Below are 22,960 nucleotides of genomic sequence, written 5' to 3'. Positions count from 1 at the left end.
CTGATTCCAGGTTCTATTGTTGTCACCTCCAAGATGCCTCTCACATCTACCCAACCCTCTCCTACCCCATTGCCACTGTCTGGTTCAGACACTGGCACCTGTCTCTCACCTGATTTCATCTCTGTCCTCCAGCTGGGTACTTGCCCAGCCCATACCCTACACTAGCCCTCAGAGCATTCTTCCTAAAACAAAACTCTGACTCGGCCACTTCTTCCATCCTTCAGTGGCTCCTTTGTCTACTGGGAAAAGTCTAAGATAGTTAGACAAATACCCTGGCTTCACTCCTCAAAGTCAGACTTTGTTTTGATCACCAGGCTCCAAGGCAGTTGCTGGGCTGACACTTTGAAGGGCTCTTTGGCCACTGCAGGGGTTGACACAGAAAGCATCCCCGTGGCCCAAGATGCCATGTGCAGAGAGCAGACCTAGGAAGGAGATAAATCGCAGGTCATAGTAGGAGCTTGTCACAGAGTAACTCCTGGAACCCAGCAGGTCACCTTGGACTCTATGCTAGTTCAACGTGAGCCAAAGCAAACTGGGAAATTCTGCAGGTCAGACACAGCCCCATGAGCAGCTCAGCCTCAATGCACAATGTTCCGGTTTTCCGCTGTAATCTCATTACTTAATATTGAGCCCAGCATAGTAAGACCTAATAATTGCTTGCTGAATGATCTACAGACCGAGAGACCTTGGGAAGCAGAAAAATAAAAAAGAGAAGAAGAGATTACAGGCATTGCCTCTCTCCCTACACTTTTCTTTCCAGTTTATCAGAGATCTGAAGAAAATTACCTGTGTCCGGAGTTCACGAATCTCCTTGGGAAAAGTCAGGGCACAAGTAGGTTGAGGGAAAAAGATTGGGAAAGCTTGCACCAAGTGTTATGAACCTCTATTGTTTCTCTCAACTCTTATCTTAATAAATAATAAAAACCATAATATTAATTTAAATAATATAATTTAATAACTAATGTAATAGCTAATAATATATATTATGTCATATATGTATATATGTACAAAACTGTGTAATAATGAATAATAATTTAATATAATAAAATATTAGTGTTGTTATTGTTTGAGCAACTCACTGTGTGCCACACGCTGTAATACATGTTTTACATGCATTGTAGCTGGGGTGATAGCTGAAAGATTTAATAATAAATATTGGCACCCTCTGATCAGAACAGACACCTGCTGTAGGAAACAGGAAAAGCCACCCTGCGAGTGGGTGCTATTGCTGTGCCCATTTTACAGGTGAGGAGAGTGGAGACACAACTTGCCCAGACTCACAGCTTCGGCCGACTCCAGAGCCTGGGTTCATAACTTGGGCTCATAACTGCCTCTGTGAGCATTTCTGGCAAGAATGTAGTTGGACTGACCCACCTGGAAACAGATTCTCCTGTTTTCTCCTCACCAATTATTTTCTCACTTGCTTTCTCATTTCCTGCCTCCTCCATGGTGGAAGCTGAAAGGAAAGGGGACAGGAAGAGCAGAAACCATGGCCAGAAAGCAGGGTGAGTGAAGCTGGGGCAGACAGCCCTTGAGGGCAAGCAGATGCAGGGAGGCAACAATGCTAGCCATGCTCCTAAAGATGTTGCTGCCTGCTCTGCTCACAGTGACACAGCCATATAGTGACCCTGCCTGAGCCCATGCATCCCCTCTGCTCTCCTTCCCATGGTCTCTGTCCTCCCAACGAGCTTTAGGAGGAGAATGAGCACCCTGATGAGAGGTCAGCAGACAGGCAGGTGATGCCAGAGCTGGCCCTTCCCCACATGTCCTCCTTCTACTGCATCAAGTAGCCTCCAGAAGCCTCCATGCTGTATGGAAAGAGGAGAGAGCATTGCTGTGGGGCATGAGGGTAATCAGGGCCTTCTCTGAGGGCCTGGAGTCTGCTGCACCAGGGGATGGGTGGGATGAGCCATGGGAGTCTGGTGGGATCCAGAGAATCCTGAGAGACTGAAGACAGAGCAGGTGTGAGTAGGGGTCTGAAGTGGCAGCTCCTTATCTAAGGGCAGCAAGAATGGATGAGGGCATAGACCAGAGACCCAGACTGGGCATAACAGAGACGTAGAAGCAAATCAGGAAGAATCAGTGTACACAGATGGACAGACAAGGAGACAGAGGACCACAGTGGCAGGAAAGAGTATCACTAGACTGGAAAGGGATGGAAAGTGAAGACAGAATCTTCAGGTCAGAGAGGAACCTGGAGGCTGGCCTCAGGGAGCAGGTGTTGGCCCTCAGGGGTCCCTGGCAGCTGTGCCAGGAGGCTTCCACTTTCACTCACCCCCTCTTGCCAGAGCACACTGAGCACGGAAGCCAGAAACATACAGCCTCCCCAAGCACTGCTGGCAGATGCCGCCTTCAGAGTAAGACCCTGCCCCAGCCCATGGCACTCCCAAGCCTGGTCTTGCCCTCCCAGCCAGGGAGGGCAATCCCAGTCCCAGCTCAACAGGTGCCTGAAGGTGGGGTTGGGCAGGAGTCCAGAGCAAGCAGGCTCTGGGTCTTGCTATCATATGCTCTGGATTGCCAGTCCCTCCCTGAGCCCTCAACAACACCCCACCGATCTGCTCTGGACAACTTCAGACATTCACCAGACCTTGGGACTGGAGGCGATCTTGGAGAATTTAATCCCTGCCAGGGCACACATTTTCTCTGCAGCCTCCCTGGCAAAGGATGCTCCATCTCCTGTTCATAATCTCCCAAGGACAGGAGGCTCACTACCTTTCAAGGAAGCTTACGTAGCCTTGACTGCCCTTCAGGAAATCCTTGTACTGAACTAAAAGCAAGTACTTCTGATATCAGTGTTGTGTTCTCTTAAATACCTCTTTGCCCCTCCACCCTCCTGCCTCTCACCACAGCCTCCTCTCTCCTCCAGAATCCCCCGTTTGTGTTACAATGTGCTAGCCCTTACCTGCCCTACTTTTCCTTGTGAGGGTACGTGGGGCTGTCTGCATTGCCTTCCTTGCTCTTGATAAGCCCTCATGCTCTGATCAGCCCATTTTCCCCAAGCTGGAACCCTGTCATACCCAGCATCTCTAATGTGGGGAGGCACCCCCAGCAGACGCTTCACACTCACAGCACAGGGAAGGCCCCACCCTTCTGCTCAGCACCTAAGGGCTCCAATGAGCAACCTCTGGGGAAGCAACTGGTGCACAGAAGACCCAGGAATTTGCAGTCAGACAGACTTAGTCACTGTGACCTGGACAAGCCACTTGGCTTCCCAGAGCCCTTGCTTCCTCTCTGTAGAATGTAGCTGTGTTCCCTAAATCATAATAATACCTGCTATTGGGTTTTGTTTGGGTATGGGTTTGTGTAGTCATTATGGACCAGACATTTGATACCTTTGCAGCATGATTATCACCATTTTACAAATACAGAAATGGAGACTCAGAGCATTAAGGAGCCTGTGTGGAGCTGGGACACTGAACGCAGTTTTGTCTGACCACACAGGCTGTGTTCCTAACCAGTGCTGGTCCCAGTATTGTGATCAGGCACAAGGCAGACCAGAGGCAGGAAGCGCTGAGGCATCTCAGGGGGGAAGGGCAGTCTCATGTGCAGTGGGAGGTGGTTGACTAATGAACGCTAGACCCCAGAGCAGCACTTTTGAGGGTCACAGGCTCTGCAGGGGCTTCTGCTAGGCATACATTCTCCTGGGGCTAGGGAAAGAAAAGGGGAAAGGGGCCAGCATTTATTAAATACCTCCTGTGTGCCCAGTATTTCACAGGCATTGTTTCATGTAATTCTCCAAGAAGCAAGTTATTTCCACTGTATCGACAAGGGCACTGAAGTTCAGAGAAGAGAAATGACTTACCCAAGGCATTGGATAAGTTGGAGGCAGCGGGATCCTAATCTAGGTCTGCCATATCATAAAGTGCCTCTACCATACACTGCTTGGGGGTGGGGGAGGATCACAAGCCAGGACCACCCAAGTCTCTCCTCTGGGGATAGAGTCTGCCCTAAGCTTTTCTGATTCCCCCAGTTTGGGCCCCAGGCTTTCCAGGAGTCCAGATTCTGAGACTTCCACGTCAGATTCTGAGCTACAAGGTGGTAGAATCTGAGTGGGAAATAGTGATTCCTGTTCTCGGTCAAGAGGCCATTCTACTGTGGATTCCTTTATATCTGGAACAATCCCTGACAGAGTCTTCTCTGTTTTCTGAATTACAAAAGTAACGCATGTTCATCAGAGAAATTTCATAGACATAGAAAGGTAGAAAGAAGAAAATAATTACCATTCAGTTCCTTCGATGTCACTAATGGCTTCTAGATGTTTCTCTCTAATTTATTCTGTGTGTAAATGATAGTGTCTTCTTTTTTCTTATCTCATTCATATCACACTTTACATACAATTTTATTGTGACAGATGCTACTTGGTTGACTCTCCATTTCCCCCTTCTTCGCTCTCAGAACCACATTCTTGCTGCCAATGATTGGTTGAGGCAGTCAATACCTCATGAATGGTCCAAGCCCAAATGACAGCGCTATTTCTTCCTTTCCCAGAATCCCTTTTAGTGAGGTGCAGTCACATAATTTGGTCCTGTCCAGTGCAACCCAAGGGAAACTCAGCTGAGGAGTTTTTGTGAAAAAATTTCTTTTCCTAACAAAAGGGATAGAATGACAGTGATACAACCCCTCCCCCTAAAACTCCCTTCCTATCGCCATGAATACAAATGCCATGTCTGCAACTGGGCAAGTCATCTTGAGACTGTAAGGAAAAGGCTCAGAGAATCACATGGGTTCTCCCACTAACACCATCCAGCTGTGAACTAATATGAGTAATGTCTTGCCTCAAGACTTCTTGTTCGGTGAAGAAAAAAAATTCCTTTATGTCTAAACCACTGTAAGTTGGGGTTTCTGGGGTTTGTATGCAAATCCTAATGGATTAAGTATCTATCTTTTAAAAAACTTAATATTATTTGCTAACCCTTTTACCATCTACCCATATATTCTTTGTAACCATTATTGTCAAGGAATTATTCACCTATTGTTGGATATGTAGTTTTAGTCCCATTTTTTTTCTATTATAGATGATACCAAACTGTATATCACCATAATATATTGGTTTCCTGGCACAAGAAATTTGTTGAGTTGAGTTAGTTACAAAGTAGAAAGACATTAGTTTAGGGGCACCTGGGTGGCTCAGTTGGTTAAGTGTCTGACTTTGGCTTTGGTCATGATCTAATGGTCTGCAAATTTGAATCCCATGTCAAGCTCTGGGCTGACAGCTTGGTGCTTGGAGCCTGCTTTGGATTCTGTATCTCCCTCTCTCCCTGTCCCTCCCTTGCTCACACTCTGTCTCTCTCTCTCAAAAATAAATAAACATTTTTTTAAAAAATTTAAAAAAAAGAGACGCCTGTTTAAGACTTTTCATTCCCAATCAAGATGAAGTAACAGGGACCAGAATTACTGTCCCACCTGTAATAACTAAAAACCTAGACAAAATACATGAAATAATGTTTTCCAAGACATTGGACGTCAGGCAACAAAGAACAGTGATTTTGACAGAGGAAAAGCAATGGGTCCAGCCCTGCAGTTGTCCCAGCTTACTGCTCACAAAGTTACCAGGCTGTCACAGGAAGCGAGGACATAGAGGAGGCTCATGGTTTCCCTGGACAGAAGAGATAGAGTTGAGAGTCTGGGTGGCTGCCATAGACTGAATGTTTGGGTACTCTCAAAGTTCATATGTTGAAATCCTAATCCCCAATAGGATGGTATCTGGAGGTGGGATCTTTGGGAAGTAATTAGGTGATGAAGGTGGGGCTCTCATGATGAGAGGAATGCCCTATTAAAAGAGAAAGAGACAGGAGATAGTTTGTGTCCACCATATCAGGACACAAGGAGAAAAGACCTATTTATAAGCCAGCAAGAGGGCTCTCACCAAGAACCTGACCATGCTAGCACCCTGATCTGAGACTTTGAGACTCCAGAACTGTGAGAAATAAATGCTTGTTGTTTAATCCACCCAGTCTATGCTACTCAGTTATAGCTGTCCAAACTGAGTGAGATGGAGGCCAAGGTGGCTAGAGTTCACAGAGCAGAGTACTAGGAAAAAGAGAGCTCTGGAGGTATACATAGGGTCCTGTGCAAGTCTCAGATGAGCACTGATTAGTGTATATGTGTGAAGAAAGCATCAGAGGATGGGGAAGGGGGAAGACAAATGGAAAGGCTAGATGGAACCATTCTCGGAGCTCTCTCAGGGCCAGAGATATTTCCTGTTCTCATTTGCTGGACTAAGTGCTGCTCTGGTCTTGCCCAACAAAACTTAAAACCAAAATTCAAGAGAATCAAACTGTCTACAAGTAACTTAACTACATTCTAGAAAAGCAGCCTGAGAATATTCATCAGGAATTCAAAAATATCTGACACTCAGTAAGGTAAGATTCAAAATGTCTGGCATCCAATAAAAAGTTACCAGGAATGTAATGAACTGAGAAGATATGAACCACCATGAGAAAAATCACGCAGTTAAAACCAACTGAGAAGTACAACCGATGATGGAATAAGTAGTCACGGACATTAAAAAGTTATATCTAGGGGCACCTGGGTGGCTCAGTGGGTTAAGCATTCGACTTTGGCTTAGGTCATCATATCATGGTTCATGGGTTTAAGCCTGATGTCTGGCTCTGTGCTGACAGCTTGGAGCCTGGAGCCTGCTTTGGATTCTGTGTCTCCTCCTCTCTCTGTCCCTCCCCCACTTGCACTCTGTCTCTTTCTCAAAATCCAATACACATTAAAAATTGTTTTAAGTTATATCTATATTCCATGTGTTTATAAAGCTACAGGAAAGACTGAGCATATTAAGGAGAAATGAGAAAGATATAAATCTAACTTCTACAGATGAAGACGATAATATGTTACATGAGAAAAGCACTGGATGGGATTACAAAGATTAGTAAACTTGATAACATGACCATAAAAACTAAGAAATCTCATATCGATGACTTCTACCTTAAGCAGCTAAGTAAAGAAGAGCAAATTAAACTCAAAGTAAGCAAAAAAGGGGAAATAATAAAGATCAGGAAACCCATGAAACAGAACACAGAAAACAATGAAGAAAATCAATAAAACCAAAAGCTGGTTTGTTGGTTTTTAGAGAAGATGAATAATATTGGTAATGGTCTGATAGACTAATCAGGAAAAAGAAGATAAAACACAGATTTCCAACGTCATATATGAGAAAGGTAACACCAGTACAGACTCCATAGATATTGAAAAGATTCTGTAGACATTGCGAACAACTTTATTCCAATAAATTAAATAACTTACATAAAATGGACAGATTTGTTGAAAGACATTAGCGAACCAAAGCTCATCGGAAAAGAAGTAGGTAAGCTGATAACCACATGTCCATTTTAAACATTGAGTGTGGAGTTAAAACCTTTTCACAAAGAAAATTCCAGAACTAGATGGATTCACTTGTGAATTCCACCAATCCTTTAAGGAAAGAATAATTCCAAGTCTGCACTAACTTTTCTAGAAAATACAAGAGGAGGGAATAGTGCCCAACTTACTGTAAAGCCCGCATCATCCTGATATGAAAGCCAAACAAAAATATTACAAGAAAAGAAAACTACACAACCATATCCTTCATGAACACAGATGCAAAATTTTTTCACAAAATTTCAACAAATGCAAGCCAACAATACATCATGGCCAGGTATCAGGTGAAAAGAAACTAAGTTGAGAGGCAGGAAGTGTACTGGAAGGAACAGGTGCCAGAGGGGCATGGGTCTGGACTCCAGCCCCATGTAGACCACTTTGCAGCTGTTGGCTTCAGAGGAACAGTAATGATCATGATCATGATGACAATGACTTCTCCCATCCCTCGATCACATGCTATGTTCATGGTGTCAGGTGCTTAAACACTTCATCTCACTTAGTCCTCAGAAAAAACATGTGAAGTTCATATTATTATCCAAATTTTACAGTTTAAGAAACTGAAGCTTAAAAAGGTTAAATGACTTGCCTGAGTTACTAGTAGAGAGAAGACTGGGATTTGAACCACAACCAGGATTGAATGAGACAACCATTAAGCGGTTGGCACAGCACTGCCTGGCACATTAGACAAACTCCCTTACCTGCTTAGTCATTTATGGATGTGCAGTCCCCTCTTGAATGTTGAGCTTCAGGTCCCAAAAATCCCAGATTCCAAAGGTTCATCCTCTTTTAGGGAGGAAGGAAATTACCACTACACAGGCACCATTCCCTCCCTCTTGCTTGAGAAGTGTGATGTGGGCAGGGGCCTCAATTCTGCTTGTAGGCATCTGAGCTCCTGCCCCCGCTACAGGTGTTCTGGCCCCCAGCTGGGTAAGATCTAACCTGACTCTTCATACTGCTCACTTATTGCTGTCAGGATGGGATCTGCCACTGACTGAGCCCTTTCTGTGTACCCAAACCTGTGCTCACACTTACATGTACCTCCTTAACCCTCAGAGTATTGCTTTCTGTTCCAAATATGATGAAAATGAGGCTCGGATAGAGGAAGTGATTTTCCCAAGGCCATGTGGCTAGAGAGTGGTAGAGACAGCCTTCAACCACCAATCTGTTTGGCCTTCTTTCCCCCTGTGTTACACAACAAACATTGGCTCTGTGTCTTCTGGAATTTCAGAACCTAAGCCTGGGGAAGGGAATGATGTAGGGATAAATAGTCATGAGAGAAAATACATCAAAATCTATGACTATACCGTGCAACATCTGCTTCCTGTGCCCTGGGTATGGCTGCCCCATGTCAGGCCCCTAATCTAGGAGACCACATAAAGCCCAAAGTCAGACACATTTTGAGAGTAAAAGGGAGTGTTTAAAATAATGAAAGGAGTTAATTGATCTACAACAGGAGTAAACCAGAACTGTTCCGTGAAAACGAGTATATGAGATCACCCTACCCAATCCCATCTTTGCCTGACCTATCTCCCCACCAATGGAGCCAAGTACTGTAACTGAGACTTGTTGGCCCTAAAAATCCATGCTGTTTGGATAAATGTGCTGCATCTCTAAGAACCCAAACAATAGATCTGAGATAACATCCAGTTTTGTTCAGCTGCTGGCTTGTCCAACTTTGTGCTCTAAATATATTAACAAGACTTCTTTGGTCTTGGCCTTGAGAACCTGTCCTTTAGGGGGACTTGCTCTTTTTGGGACCCATCCCAGTTACCAGGCCCCATCCAGTTCTGCCCCTCAGTTCTCATCCAGTGTCCTGTAGACAGACATCCTTGACCTCTAAGTATCACTTGACCTGGATTCCTCATCACTGTCTTCTAGCAAGATAAAGGTATTCCCCATTGGCCTCAAGTCCCCCAGTGCCCAAACTGGATTTGGCTTTACCCTGAACTTCACCTTCATTGCTGCACCCCTCAGAATTTGAATTATACCTTGCTGGACTACACCATCTGTCATAGTTGGTCAGTGCCTCCCATCCATGAGGCATGTTCCTTTCAAGTGAGCCTTGTCCTGCACCACTTAATGAGGCTAAGCCAGTCTTCTGCCTTTCTCTCCTGGAATTCTACATGGACCCAAGAGAGAACTTAGTTGGAGAGTATCTTCCAAGTGGATCTGAGAAAAACTGTACATCTGTCCTGGCCTTTGACCACCTGGCTCCTACATCCAGCCTTATAGACACTCTACAGCCTGACTGTACACACCCTGTAAACCAGAACTTCACCTTGGTCATAGAGATGCTACAGTAGAATGATTTGGAATTTGGCAGATCTAGGTTAAAATTCAGACTATGTAATTTATCTACTAGGAGGTATGAGCAAGCCACTTAATTCTCTTATACTCCTACTATCAAATGGCTTACTGACCTTGTTGTGAGGAGTAGTTAGAATATGTGTAGTGCCCAGTGTACCATCTGATAAAAGTGAGTGTTCAGTAGTAGGCAATTATTGCTACAGTAATGGGGTTGGTAGCATTTACACAACAAGGAGATCTGTGGCATTGGATTATAGTAGAGTTCAATAAATGGCAGTGACAAGGACACTAGGAGGTATTAGCAGCATTTATGTTATCCACACCCAAGCTTTAGGCATGCAGCCATGGATAAGATGCTTGAGGACATAAAGACACACACACATGCTTTGGAAGGAAACAAACACATCTTATGAGTACTATCACTGTGTCATACAGAGATGTGGCAGCTCAGCCATAGGACTCCTCCCTCCTCTGAGTCTCAGTTGGGGGAAGTTTCAGTCCCCAGTGGAAACTTAAGAAGGATGCCCAGCTCACTAGCTCCAGGGGCCACACCCAAAGTGTCTTGTGGCATTAAACTCCCTGGCTGAGGCTTTTATCCAGCCCAGGGGCTCTGTGCTGCATTTACTAGCATGGACAGAGAATCCTCAGGGCTTACTTGGGATCAGAAATCCACTCTCCAACCCATGCTAATGCAAAGAGGACCTCTGTGTCTGCCAGCTGGAAGCACCTCCCTCCAGGACTGCTCTGCATTCAGCACACTTAAGAGAGGACGAGGTGTCCTCTGAAGGGCCACAGTGCTAAGGTGAAGGAGTGAACTGCTTCTATATTGTATGAGACCAAGAGAAAGCAGGCTGTTGGGGCCACAGGAGTGAAGGAGGCTACTCAAGCAGAAGAACAGGGTGCTGGTCATTTGTACTTGGGACTAAGGGAAGGGTTGGAGGGTTTCCTTCCATGGGCACCCCCAAGAATGACAAAGGAGCCCAGTCTTCTCTGTCCAGCTCACTGGGTGAGAAGTGTAGGGAGCGCCTGCCCTCACTGAACAGGAGTGGGATCTCCAGTGCACTTTCTAGCCTTGCACAAGTCCCTCTCAGGAGCACCATACCAGCCCCATGCCCAGCATGTGTGCTGGGGCCCCTGACAAGGCATTCTCTTCCTTTTTCTGCACCCAAAGAGCAGAGGCCAGGAAGGGACAGATAAGTGTTGGCAGGTGGAGAAAGGAGAATGGGTATGAATATGGTGTTTTCCTAGCCTGAGGGCTTGATGTAATAATTTCTTCATGGGTCCTTTGAGAGAGGCAGTAGGCATAGTGGTTAGAACCTGGCAGGCTATGCAGCCAGAGACCCAGCACTGGAACAGGCTCCCAAAGCAGTCTGCAGTCCCTGCTAGATACTGTGGAGAGATCTTGAAGAGATATAGCCTCTGCCCACAGCCTGGCTGGGAACACAATATGAAAGATCTACAAGGCTAGATAGTTGAGTAAGAAGAAACCCCAGGCTGAGCTGTGAAGGTAGGGGGGATGTGGAGAAGCAAAAAGGGTTATAGAAGGCATTCCCAGCAGATAAACAGCTTGAGGGAAGCAAGATACAGATCCACATGGCATGTATGGCTGATACTGAAAAAGCCAGTACCTTGGAAGATCTGTAGCTCAGATAGGAGGGCCCCCCAGCTGCCCAGACTATGATCCTTTTGGTAACCATGCTGTTAATATCATGGCTCAGAAGTCTCATTTAGGTATTGGTGAATCGCAGACTTGAAGATTGGTTAGAATCAGATGGGAGAGCCCTTAAAGTCCAGGCTAAGGAACCATGAGAAAGGACATAACAGATGAGACAGTACTGGTGGCTGGTGGGTGGACTAGGAAGGGGACCAGGAAGCAGCCCCTGAAAAAGCCCATTCTGGGGTATGGACAGATGGAAAGAAGTATGTGATCTCCTCCTCCTTTGCAGCCCTCATCATCCAGCTTTGGGGTTGGCCTGGCACTGCTGACCAGTTCTTATGTCTTGGAAGTTTCCCCTCAATGTCTAAGACTCTGAGCTTCCCTTCTCTCTCCTTCACAACCACTCCTGATAGGAGCCCTCTTTCTTCTTCATCCAATTCCTGGTATTCCCTAAAGCTCTGCACATACCATCATACCATCTTCTTTTGCCCAAACAGCCTCAAACAACATTCCCACCTTCCAGATTCCCACCAGCACCCTGTAGCAATCAGTCCTCACAATTGTGTTTTCAGCCCTGTCCTCTGAAGCCTCAGATACTTGAAAATGCCAGGATAGCTCCTCTCTGCTCCTTCCACTCAGTTGCCCATTATCTAAATCCCTCCCTTTTGTGGAGCACTGTCAATAGACCAGGTATATTTCACACAACCTCCACTATGGAGGAGGTATTACAGATGAAGAATATGGGACTCTGGAGTCTAAGTGACTTAGGAGCAGGTAAAGAGGCTACAAGACTCAGATTTGTGGACACGAAGTCTATCTATGCTCTGTGTACTCTGCTCTGGCCTCACGTCTCCAACTCCCAGAAGGAATCTCTTGCAATCACAATCCTGTTCAGCTGACTTCCCAGCTCAAGCTTCCCCGTGGTGTTCATGGCACTGATGTGATCACAGGGCTCCAGGCTGGTATTTCTGTATCAAAGAATAGCAGAGCTGAAAGTTTCCTTTGGAGTGGGCAAGTCCAACAGCCTCACTTAAAAAGGGGGCTGTTGAGGCACCTGGGTTACTCGGTTGAGGTCTGACTCTTGATTTTGGCTCAGGTCATGATCTCAGGGTTGTGGGATTGAGCCTTACCTCAGGCTCCACACAGAGTATGGAGCCTGCTTAAGATTCTCTCTCATTCTCTCTCTGCTCCCCCGTTTCTCTCTCTCTAAATAAAAGTAAAAATAAATGGGGCTATGAACATAGCAAATCCAGGACAGAGTTAGGACCAGCCTTTTGGTCTTCTGATTTCCAGACTCACTCCACTTATACTAACCCCTTTACTTGTCTAGTGTTTTATATTTTGCCAAATGTCTTGACATACAGAATCTTATATGCTCCTTGCCATTACTCTGTACCACAGATGTTTCATCTCTAACAGGTGGGATGACTGAGGCCAATGGAAGTGAAGGTACTTGCCCAAGGTCACACAGCTGGGTAAGTGACAACCCTGGGACATTCAAGAAGAGCTGAATTTAAAATGTGGTCATGGTATGGAAACCAATTTGTCAATAAACTTCATAAAAAAAAAAAATAAAATAAAATGTGGTCATGGGGTAGTAATTGTAAGGATTCAACAGAAAATCCCACAGGTATCCAAACACAGGAAACAAAGGGGGAACTGGAGGTAGCAAGTCAGGAGCCAGAGTCATGCTCTCAGTGACTGGGGTCTCTTCTCTGTGAGGTCTCTTCTCTGCTGCCCAGCATGTCTACTCTTAATCATTTCTGCAAGATATCCACTTTTTTTTCTCTATAGTGTCGACTCCCCTGTAACTTTGGCTACCACCACACCGACTCTGGTTGTTAGTACCTCAGGCACCCACAGCTCACTGACATAGATTTCTAGTGTTGTCATTTTGAATTCTCAGAGAATTGCCCTCCAGACTGGGGCAGGTGTACACCCTTGATAGAATTCAGCAGTGGCCAGGGGTTGGCTAGGTCCCCTGCTACAAACATGGCTACCTAATGCCTTGCCTTCTATGGGTGAGGATAGTTTCCAGAGAAGGACCGGTGGGCAGTCGGGCATCCTATATAATATTACAGGTATGAATCCAGATCTCCTGACTTACTTGCCACTGACAGAGCTGCCCATCTTTCTTTCCCTTTGTATCCAATTCAACAAAGGTTTGATGAAATCCATGTGAGCTACTGTGCAAAGGTGCTATGTGTGTATGACTCAGCTTCTGTCAACTCTGTCCTCCTTCCCCCAAGGCCAAGGACAGAACAGGGAAGTCTTTGTCTCCTTAATAGATCACTATGCAGAGCCTCGGCAAGGAGAACCACAGCTTTGTATCTGAGTTCATCCTCCTTGGTTTCTCCAGTGAGTCACAGGTCAGAATAGCCCTGTTCTCCTTCTTCCTTCTCCTCTACCTCATCATTCTTCTGGGCAATGGACTCATCATCACCCTGATCTACATGGACTCACACCTCCACACACCCATGTACTTCTTTCTCAGCATCCTCTCCTTGGTGGACATGAGCTATGTCACTACCACCATGCCCCAGATGTTGATTAATATGGTGTGTCCAAAGAAAACCATCTCCTGGGGAGCTTGTGTAGCCCAAATGTTCATCTTCTTGGTCCTGGGCATTGCTGAGTGTGTGCTCTATGCCATTATGGCCTATGACAGGTATGTGGCCATTTGCTTCCCCCTTCACTATCCCTTGCTCATGGGCCGCTCCATTTGTATCAAGATGGTCACAGGCTGTTGGGCCATTAGCATAGCTGGGGCCCTGATCTACACTGTCTTCACCATGCGTCTGCCTTATTGTGGCCCCTACAAGATAAACCACTTCTTTTGTGAGGTCCCTGCCGTCCTAAAGTTGGCCTGTGCAGACACATCCTTCAATGACCATTTGGACTTCATCTTGGGTTTCACCCTGCTCTTGGTCCCATTCTCCCTCATCCTGGTCTCTTATGTCTGCATCTTTGCCTCCATCTTAAGAATCCACTCATCCCACGGGAGGCTCAAGTCTTTCTCCACATGTGCCTCCCACATTACTGTGGTCATTATGTTCTATGGGCCAGCCATGATAATGTACATGAGGCCTGGCTCCTGGTATGACCCAAAGCGGGACAAGAAGCTAGCTCTGTTCTACAATGTTGTCTCTGCCTTCCTCAACCCCATCATCTACAGCCTCCGGAACAAAGATGTAAAGGGGGCCTTTCTGAATGTATTTGGTAACAGAAGGGCATCTCAGTGACCCAGGATGTTTCAGAGTTGCCCAGAGTCATGGACAACAATGACTATGTCATGGTTCAAGGCCATCGCTTTATTGCTTTTCCTGGATTCTCTCTTCACCCTCTGGAAGTTTCTGTCAGTTCAATCAGATCACAGTCAAATGTTTAACATGCACACGTGCTTTTCTACAGTGTAGAGGATTTGGGATAAAAATCATGTAAAGAGTAGACAGATCATACGGAAGCACAGTCTTGCATTACTGTCTGACATGCACTTACAAGTAATAATTAACATTGTTTTTTGCACTAGGAGCTATAAATTCCAAGCTAGAACTATTTTACACACATCTGTGTAACAATGTGGCTAATAATTGATTTGACCTGGACTCAGCTTCTGATACTAACTCTTACCTGATTTTACTATTTAAATCTCACTTTTATTTTGAGAAAATAAATACTATATGTATTTCATAAAATAAAAACATGTGTATATATATCTCTATATATCTGTATGCATATATCTACCTCTATATAGAGAGAAAGGGAGAGAAAGAGGCAGAGACTCACAGAGAGAAGTAATAGAAATAAAATAACAAAGACCCCATTTTTCCAAATCCCAAATAAACACTTGTTGGGGTGCCTGGGTGGCTCAGTAAGCTAAGCATCTGACTCTTGATTTTGGCTCAGGTCATGATCTCATGGTTTGTGGCATCAAGCTCTGTGTTGGGTTCAGGGCTGAGTGTGGAGCCTGCTTGGGATTCTCTCTCTCTCTCTCTCTCTCTCTCTCTCTCTCTCTCTCTCTCTCATTCGATAATTAAATAAATCTAAAAAAAATAAGTGCCCTTTGAATATTCTCAGCTCCTCTGAGTCAACCACTATCATTAAACTGAGGTCTACTCCATGTAGTTTTAAACTTTAAACTTTTGCTTACAGACAATTGCATCCATAAGCAACACATAGAATTGTTCTTGCATGAATTTGAAAATTTATAATGGTAGCATGATATCCATATTATTCTGAAAACACTATAATTCAACATCCTGTTTCTGACATCTACCCATTCAATATACACAAGCCTAATTCATTCTTTGCAGTGAGCATTTAAATATAACACTTCTCATTTACCTAATCCTATATTGTTGAACATTTATTTTCCAATTTTTCTTTGAACATTTCTCCATTGTAAGTACTGTTTTCCTAGGATTTGTATATAGTGATGGACTTGGCATTATAGATCGTAGATCAAAGCAATTTCAAGTTATCAGATACTCCTATTCTTCCAAATAATTATACGGATACACACCTCCAGTTCTCATCAACACTTGATACTACTTATCTATCTCAAACATCCTAAACTTGCTACCTATCTCATGGATGGAAAGTGGTAAAAATCATTTTTTTGTTTCATTTGTAATTCCCTGATTGCTAATGAATTTAGCATTTTTCATAAGATTCTTGGTAGTACTGGGTAGTAAGTTCTGGACTCAGACTACTGTGTTCTAATCCCAGCCCTACCCTTTACTAACTCAGTGGTGATGGGCAAGGTACCTAACTTCTCTGAATCTCAGTTTCCTCATCTGTTAACAGGAAGAAAATAGTATAGACGTCAGAAGTTTGTTGGAAGGATTAAATGAGACAATACTGTCAAGCACTTGTCATAGTGAAAAACAAATTGTAAATGTTCAGTGAATATGAGATATTGTTTGCCTTTTCTTTTCTTGATTTGTAGTTTATTATATATTTTGGGTATTGCTTCTTTGTTACATGCATCGAAGATATCTTTTCCTCAGTTTGTTGCTTGTTTTCTTTATTGCAAAAGTAATATAATATTTATTCTTAAACTTTTATAAAACAGATGCAAACAAAAAGAAGACAATGAGGGGGGTGCCTGGGTGGGTGTCTGACTCTTGATCTCTGTGTAGGTCTTGATCTCAGGGTTGTAAGTTCAAGCCCCATGTTGGGCTCTACGTTGGGTGTGAAGTCTACTTATCTCCTTAGACCTGGAGATAATTACTGTTAACAAACATCTCAATGTCTATATTTTAGGGTTTAAAAGATTTTAAATTGTTTTTATTAATATTTTTAAAGAAATATGATACAATTATTAAACTATTATGTGTTTTCATGATTTCTTAAAAGGTTTTAACACTCTATTTTTGGTCATATCTCATTTTATTTTATTTTATTTTTTAGAATAGTTGACACACGACATAGTTTCAGGTGTACAACATAGTGATTCAACATCTCTACACATTATGTTGTGCTTGCCACAAGTGTAGCTACCTCTGTCACCATAGGACACTATTACGATATCATTGACTATGTTTCTCATGCTATACCTTTTACTCCCATGACTTATTCATTCCATAACTGGAAGCCTGCATCTCCCACTTCCCTTTGTCCATTTTGCCCATCCCCCCCACCTCCCTACCCTCTGGCGACCATCAGTTTGTTCTCTGTATTTATAGGTCAGATTCTGCTTTTTTTTTTTGTATGTTTATTCTTTAGTGTTTTAGATTCCACGTATGAATGAAATCATATGGTATTTGTCTTTCTCAGCCTGACTTATTTTACTTAGCATAATACCCTCTAAGTGGTCCATCCATGTTGTCACAAATGGCAAGATCTCATCCCTTTTTATGGATACGTAGTGATTTTTTAAATTGAATTATACAATATATATTTTCCTGTAACTTGATGTATTCACTCAATAATAGGTTTTGACATTTATCATGTTGAATTGTTTTCATTGCTAAGGAGTATTCTTTTCTTTTTATTCTGATGAATAGAATAATGACTTTTAATAAATAGAATTTTTAATAAACTTATGAATCTTTTCCTTTATGGCTTTTCTTAAATGAACTTGTATCAAGGATTTCACTGAGCTCATTAATTCATGAAGGAACTAGTAAGATGTTAGGACTGGGCCAAAGTATATTCTCTACTGGAAAAATTTCATTTGCATTTCTACAAATAGGAATTATTTGCATTATTATAGACAGAAATCATTTTTCTTTCTACCAGTTTTCTAGAATTTAACAGTTACATCTGTAGAGTTATAAAACATCCAAGGCCATAGAAAATCAATTAAAATAGTACACCCTTATAAAGTCAGATAATCTTCAGAGGGTCTACTAAACAACATCTGGCACTGTACCAAGAGGACACCAAGAAATCCCTTTTGCCTTTTTGCAAGTCTCAGATGATTTTCTTTTCTTACAACACCCATCCTTGTGATATTAAATAATCTTTAAAAATTATCTTGATTAAAAAAATACCGGTCTCATTATGTCTGGCCTTGTTGTTTATATAGGTGTAACACGCAGAATGTTAGCCACATGGACCATCTGTAGTTTGCTTTGCAAATCTAGGGACATGTAGTATTGAGCCACTTCTAAAGTCACAGAATTAATTTCTGCCTGTAAGTTTTCATATGGAAATCTCACATTGGACTTTTAAAATTCTCTATTATTTGTTATGCTAAGGCTGGAAAACCAATCCCAAGAAATTAACTCCTTCAAATTTTCCCATAGTACCTATAAATTTGGGGTGAATTCCTTTCTTATGAAGGCTCTGAAATTTGCTTAAGTTTTCTGCTGGCCAGTGGGTGACATTTCTTAACATCTATAAGGCTGGGACCTTACAAGCCAGATAACAGGATAGTTTTTCTGGGAGAGCTTTATAGAGATTGAATTCACAAGTCAACTCAACCCTTGCTACTTAATAATAGCTCAGCATGCTTGCTTAAGAGGTAATACTTCTTAAATATAATCTTTGTTAAACAATCAGTTTGACCAAGTATATCCTGTGTAAAAAGAAGACATAATTATTGAATGTATGCTAATAAGTAAAGAGACTAATTTAAGTGTCTGAATTGTGGTAAGTTAATAAAAATCAGGTTATCAGTTAAAAATGTTTCACTGCAGTTCAAAAAAAGTGAATCTACTAAATCAAGTATTAGAGACAGCTTGAGGGGAAAGAGGAAAGTTTTCTCATATATCCAAAACACCCCGAACATTAAAAACAATAGCAACAATGATCTGAACAAATAATCTCATTGGTTAATTCCACTCCATGTGATTAACTCTTGCTCTGCAGAATCTTGGACCAGCAGCTAGTATCACAAAGTCACGTGGTTGTTGGCAAGAGTCAGCTCCTCACTGGCTATTGCACTGATGGTCTCAGTTCCGTGTCGTCCGTTGGCCAGCGGCCACCTCTGTTCCTTGCCACATGGACTTCCCCATAGAGCAGCTCACAAGAAGCCAACTTACTTTATCAGAGCAAAAGCTGAGAAGAGCCAGAGAGAGAGAGTTCAAACAAAATGGAAGTCAGTCTTTTATTACCAAATCTCAGAAGTAATTATCTCATTGCTTTTGCCCTATTTTCCAATAAAAGGAAAATGCTGGGTTCCAAGCACACTCAAGTGGTGGGGATTACACAAAGTTGTGACTACCAGGAGGTAGGCATCACTAGGGGCTACCTTAGAAAGCTGCCTACCTGAGAGGCACCTGAATGAAGATCAGACAGGAAATGGCAGTTGGTAATCTTGCATAATTTTTCCCACAGGTTGGAACCATTGAAGGTTCTTGAGCAGGGGAGGAACCAAATCAGAGCTGAAGGTTAGCTGAAGATGACTTTAGGAGCTATGTGAACACTTACTGCCTACAGAGCCTGTGTGATATTGTGATTTATAATAAGAAATATATATACAGTCTTATGGTTCCTGGCACAGAGCTCCTAAGAACCTTGGAATTTCCTAAGTGATGAGAGCCATAAAGGTGTCTTTGTTGTGTCAATGAGGTGACTTTTGAACAACCAGTGGAGCCAACCATGTGATTAGAGAACTTTCAGTCTCATCCTCAACCTCCTGGGAGAAGAGAGGAGGTGGAGCTCAAGCACCAACGGCCAGTGATTTAATCAATCACAACTAGGTAATGAAGCCACCATAAAAACCCAAAAGGTTGGGTTCAGAGAGCTTCTGGGTTGGTGAACACCTGGATGTGCTGGGAGGGCAGTGCACCTGGAGAAGGCATAGATGCCCCATGCCCCTTCCCACATACCTTGCTCTGTGCATCTCTTCCATCTGGCTACTCCTAAGTTACATCCTTTTACAACAAACTGGCAATACAGTAAGTAAATGTCCCTCTGAGTTCTATAAGTCATTAGCAAATTGAACCCAAGGAAGGGTCCGATGCACAGGTGACAGCTTGGGCTTCTGATTGGTGTCTAAAGTAAGAGAGTGGGAAAAGTCTTGTAGGACTGAGCCCTTAACCTGTGGGATCTGACTCTATCTCCAGGCAGATTGTGTGAGAATTAAGGTGGCTTGTAGGCACCAGGTAGTATGGGAAAGCTGCTTGGCCACATGGAGAAGAACCCACGTTGGAATTTGGTATCAGCGTTATCACCCTGCCAGTTGAAGAAGGAGGTGGATCACACGCCTACAGTCCCTGAGTGCTTGGGGTGGCCAGTCAGGAAGAGGGCATTCCAGGCTGGGCCAGGGAAATGCTGGGAAAGAAACAGCCTCCAGGGGTGTGAGGAGGTCTCTGGGGCGGGAGCTTCCCTGTGGGGCAGGCAAAGGCCTCCAGCCTTGAGGGTCTCAAAGGGAGCTGAAGTCAGATTTAGCTGGTTGTGGACCCCACCAAATCCTGAGCTTCCCTCAAAAGAGCAAGAGGCCTCTGTGGCCTGGTCAGTGCTGCAGTGGACTCCCTGTGGGAATCAGGCTCAGGAGAGCAGGGAATAGGAGAGAGACCCTGTCACTGAGGAGGAAGCACCCGGCCCTCGGTGTGGCTACAGGAGAGAGAGGGGACTTCATCCAGGGAGTACAGGGCACAGTGAGGCTCCAGGGCTCCCAGCCCTGGCTTTCCACACCCTACAGCACCCAAGAGGCAGCCAAATATGAGCTGAGTGTCCCAGCCTGAGGAGCCAGGCTCTTGGGCTCAGCTCTCAGTGGCCTCTCCCTCGTGGAGATCTCAACTAAATCATACCTATGTAATGAAGCCAAACCCCAGTCTGGCTCCTGGGGGCATATTGGGCCAAGTTCCAAATGCAATGCCAGCCCCCTGGGCCATCTGTGAGCAACTGGCCTTCTCATGCCCAGAAAGGATAGAGTCTGAAGTTTCTTTTGCCCTCCAGGCAGGACTGATCTCCTCCTCACCCTTTGGCCAAAGACATCAAAAGAGGAGGCTCCAAGGTCTTTGCTGCTGCCTCAAAATTGCAGGATGTAAGTTCTTTCTGTCACCTGTCTAGCACTTATTGCTACAGTTCTAGCCCCTTCTCTCTTGCTCTTCTCTCCACCAAGAAGAAAAAAAGCTTCTCACAAATGATTTGAAATGCCAGAACATACTCTCAAAGGGCAGAGGCCTGAGAGCCACTGAGCAGTTTAAGACCTCCATGGGCACCGTCCTTTATAAGACACATGAGGAAATGTACCCATGTCCCACATTAAACATAATTAATGTAGGGGCGCCTGGGTGGCTCAGTCAGTTGAGTGTCCGACTTTGGCTCAGGTCATGATCTCACAGCTCGTGGGTTTGAGCCCCGCATCGAGCTCTGTGCTGACAGCTCAGAGACTGGAGCCTGCTTCGGATTCTGTGTCTCCCTCTCTCTCTGCCCCTAATCCACTCACATCCTGTCTCTGTCTCTCCCAAAAATAAATAAACATTAAGAAAAAAAAAATTTTTTTTAATTTTTTTTTTCAAGGTTTTTTATTTATTTTTGGGACAGAGAGAGACAGAGCATGAACGGGGGAGGGGCAGAGAGAGAGGGAGACACAGAATCGGAAACAGTCTCCAGGCTCTGAGCCATCAGCCCAGAGCCTGACGCGGGGCTCGAACTCACGGACCGCGAGATCGTGACCTGGCTGAAGTCAGACGCTTAACCGACTGCGCCACCCAGGCGCCCCAAGAAAAAAATTTTTTAAAGACATTATTAATGTATCACTTACTATGTAACTATGTAAAAGTTGAATGAGCTCACACTAACTTGACAAAATGTTATATTAAAAGTCATTTAAATATTTACTAATTTTTATTTTGTGAGATCTCTGTTTTTCAGCAAATATTCTTTGCTTTAGGGTCTCTGGCACATCTGTAGATTATGAAAGCCCAAAGACCCTAGACACTTTGTCTGCAGTACCAAATGGATGAAACAGCCCTGGGGATGCCACTTGGCAGGGGGAGAGGACAATTTCTTGGCCTCCATCACCTTAGACCTCCCAGGGTGCCTTATTCTTTTTCCCCCCCTGGGAAAGGAGGGATAGCTGAGAAAAGACCTGCCCTCAGGGCACTGTCTGAGCCCTCCACACACCCTCCCCAGCATCCGCAATGCCACCCCTGGCTGGGCTTCATCTCTCCTAGCCAGACCTGGGCCTCCAGAAGGCACGGCCTGAGGTCCCTGGGGGGGGTGACACCCTTTAGTGGGAGCCTGGGCTAAAGGCTGCAGAGACTGTCCTGACTAGGGCCCCATGGACACATGCCACTCAGGAGTGGCCCCTGAGTCTGAGGGAGTCCTGCCCACAACCCCCTTCCCCGTGGGATTATAAGCTTAGGACAGCATGCCCCCAACCATCCTGGGGAAAAGCGAGGCTTCTGCCTCGCCCAGCCTTGCAGCGAGGTCGAGGTCGGGGAGGAGCCCAGCCTGATCTGCAGTCCTGCTCACCAGCTGCCTGTCTCTTTCCCCACGTCTGTGTGAGTGTGCGCACGACTGTCTGTCTGCCTGTCTTTCTCTGGCCTGCGATCTTCTGTCTCTGCCTCTCTTTCTCTGTCTTGCTTTCCATCCCTTTCTGCCCATCTCTTTCTGCCTCTGTTTCTGCTTGCTGCTCTGTTTCTCTGCCTCCAAGTGTCTGTCTCTCTGCCCCTCCTCCTGCAGCTCTGGCTCGGCTGTGCTGACTGATCTTCAGCACTCTGCCCCTCTTGCCCTGTTGACTCTGTGTATCGCTCCCTGGACCACAGCATGAGTCTGCAGCAAGGCCTCTCTCTACCCATCCCTGGTCCTCCTCTTCTCTGCCTCTGCCGTCTCCGTGATTCACATGGATCTCCCCCCTGGCTTTCCCTGGGTCTCCCCCTTAAACCTGACCCTTGGCCCAATCGCTCCTTCACCTTCCTGCCATCTCAGCCTCCACTCCTCTGTCACTGTCTGGTCTGCACTCGCCCACCTTCTTGCTCTCCACCTCCAGCTCCTTATCTCTCCTCTCTCCACACCCCTGCCCTACGACCTCTGTCCCTCTCCTCCCGTTTGGTCTCCACCAGCTCTCTGAGGTGCAGTGGCCCTGGGCAGCCCTCCTGCAGTTCTCACCCCATCTTCCCAGCACTGCAGACCATTACCTGTCTCTCCTTGGCTCCCACCTCTTTCCCTTCTGTGTCTTCTCCTCATTCTGTCCCTCTGATCCTCTCCCCATGGGTCTCCACTGCT

At 44.8% G+C, this 22,960-nt stretch overlaps 1 protein-coding gene across 1 annotated transcript; it reads left to right on the top strand.

Moving 5' to 3' along the window:
* Nucleotides 1–13,626: 13,626 nt before the first annotated feature.
* Nucleotides 13,627–14,574, top strand: LOC124516584 (olfactory receptor 2A12-like). The gene has a single exon (XM_047085988.1). The coding sequence runs from the start codon at nt 13,627–13,629 to the stop codon at nt 14,572–14,574; it is 948 nt and encodes a 315-aa protein (XP_046941944.1).
* The last annotated feature ends 8,386 nt before the right edge of the window (nt 14,575–22,960 follow it).

The sequence above is a fragment of the Lynx rufus genome, unplaced genomic scaffold, assembly GCF_022079265.1.
Source record: "Lynx rufus isolate CCGP_SWC_20201006 ecotype Redwood Valley unplaced genomic scaffold, mLynRuf1.p SCAF_2, whole genome shotgun sequence".
Classification (NCBI taxonomy): Eukaryota; Metazoa; Chordata; class Mammalia; order Carnivora; family Felidae; genus Lynx; species Lynx rufus.
Note: the sequence above shows the minus strand (reverse complement) of the source record. Positions and strands in the feature narration are given on the sequence as shown.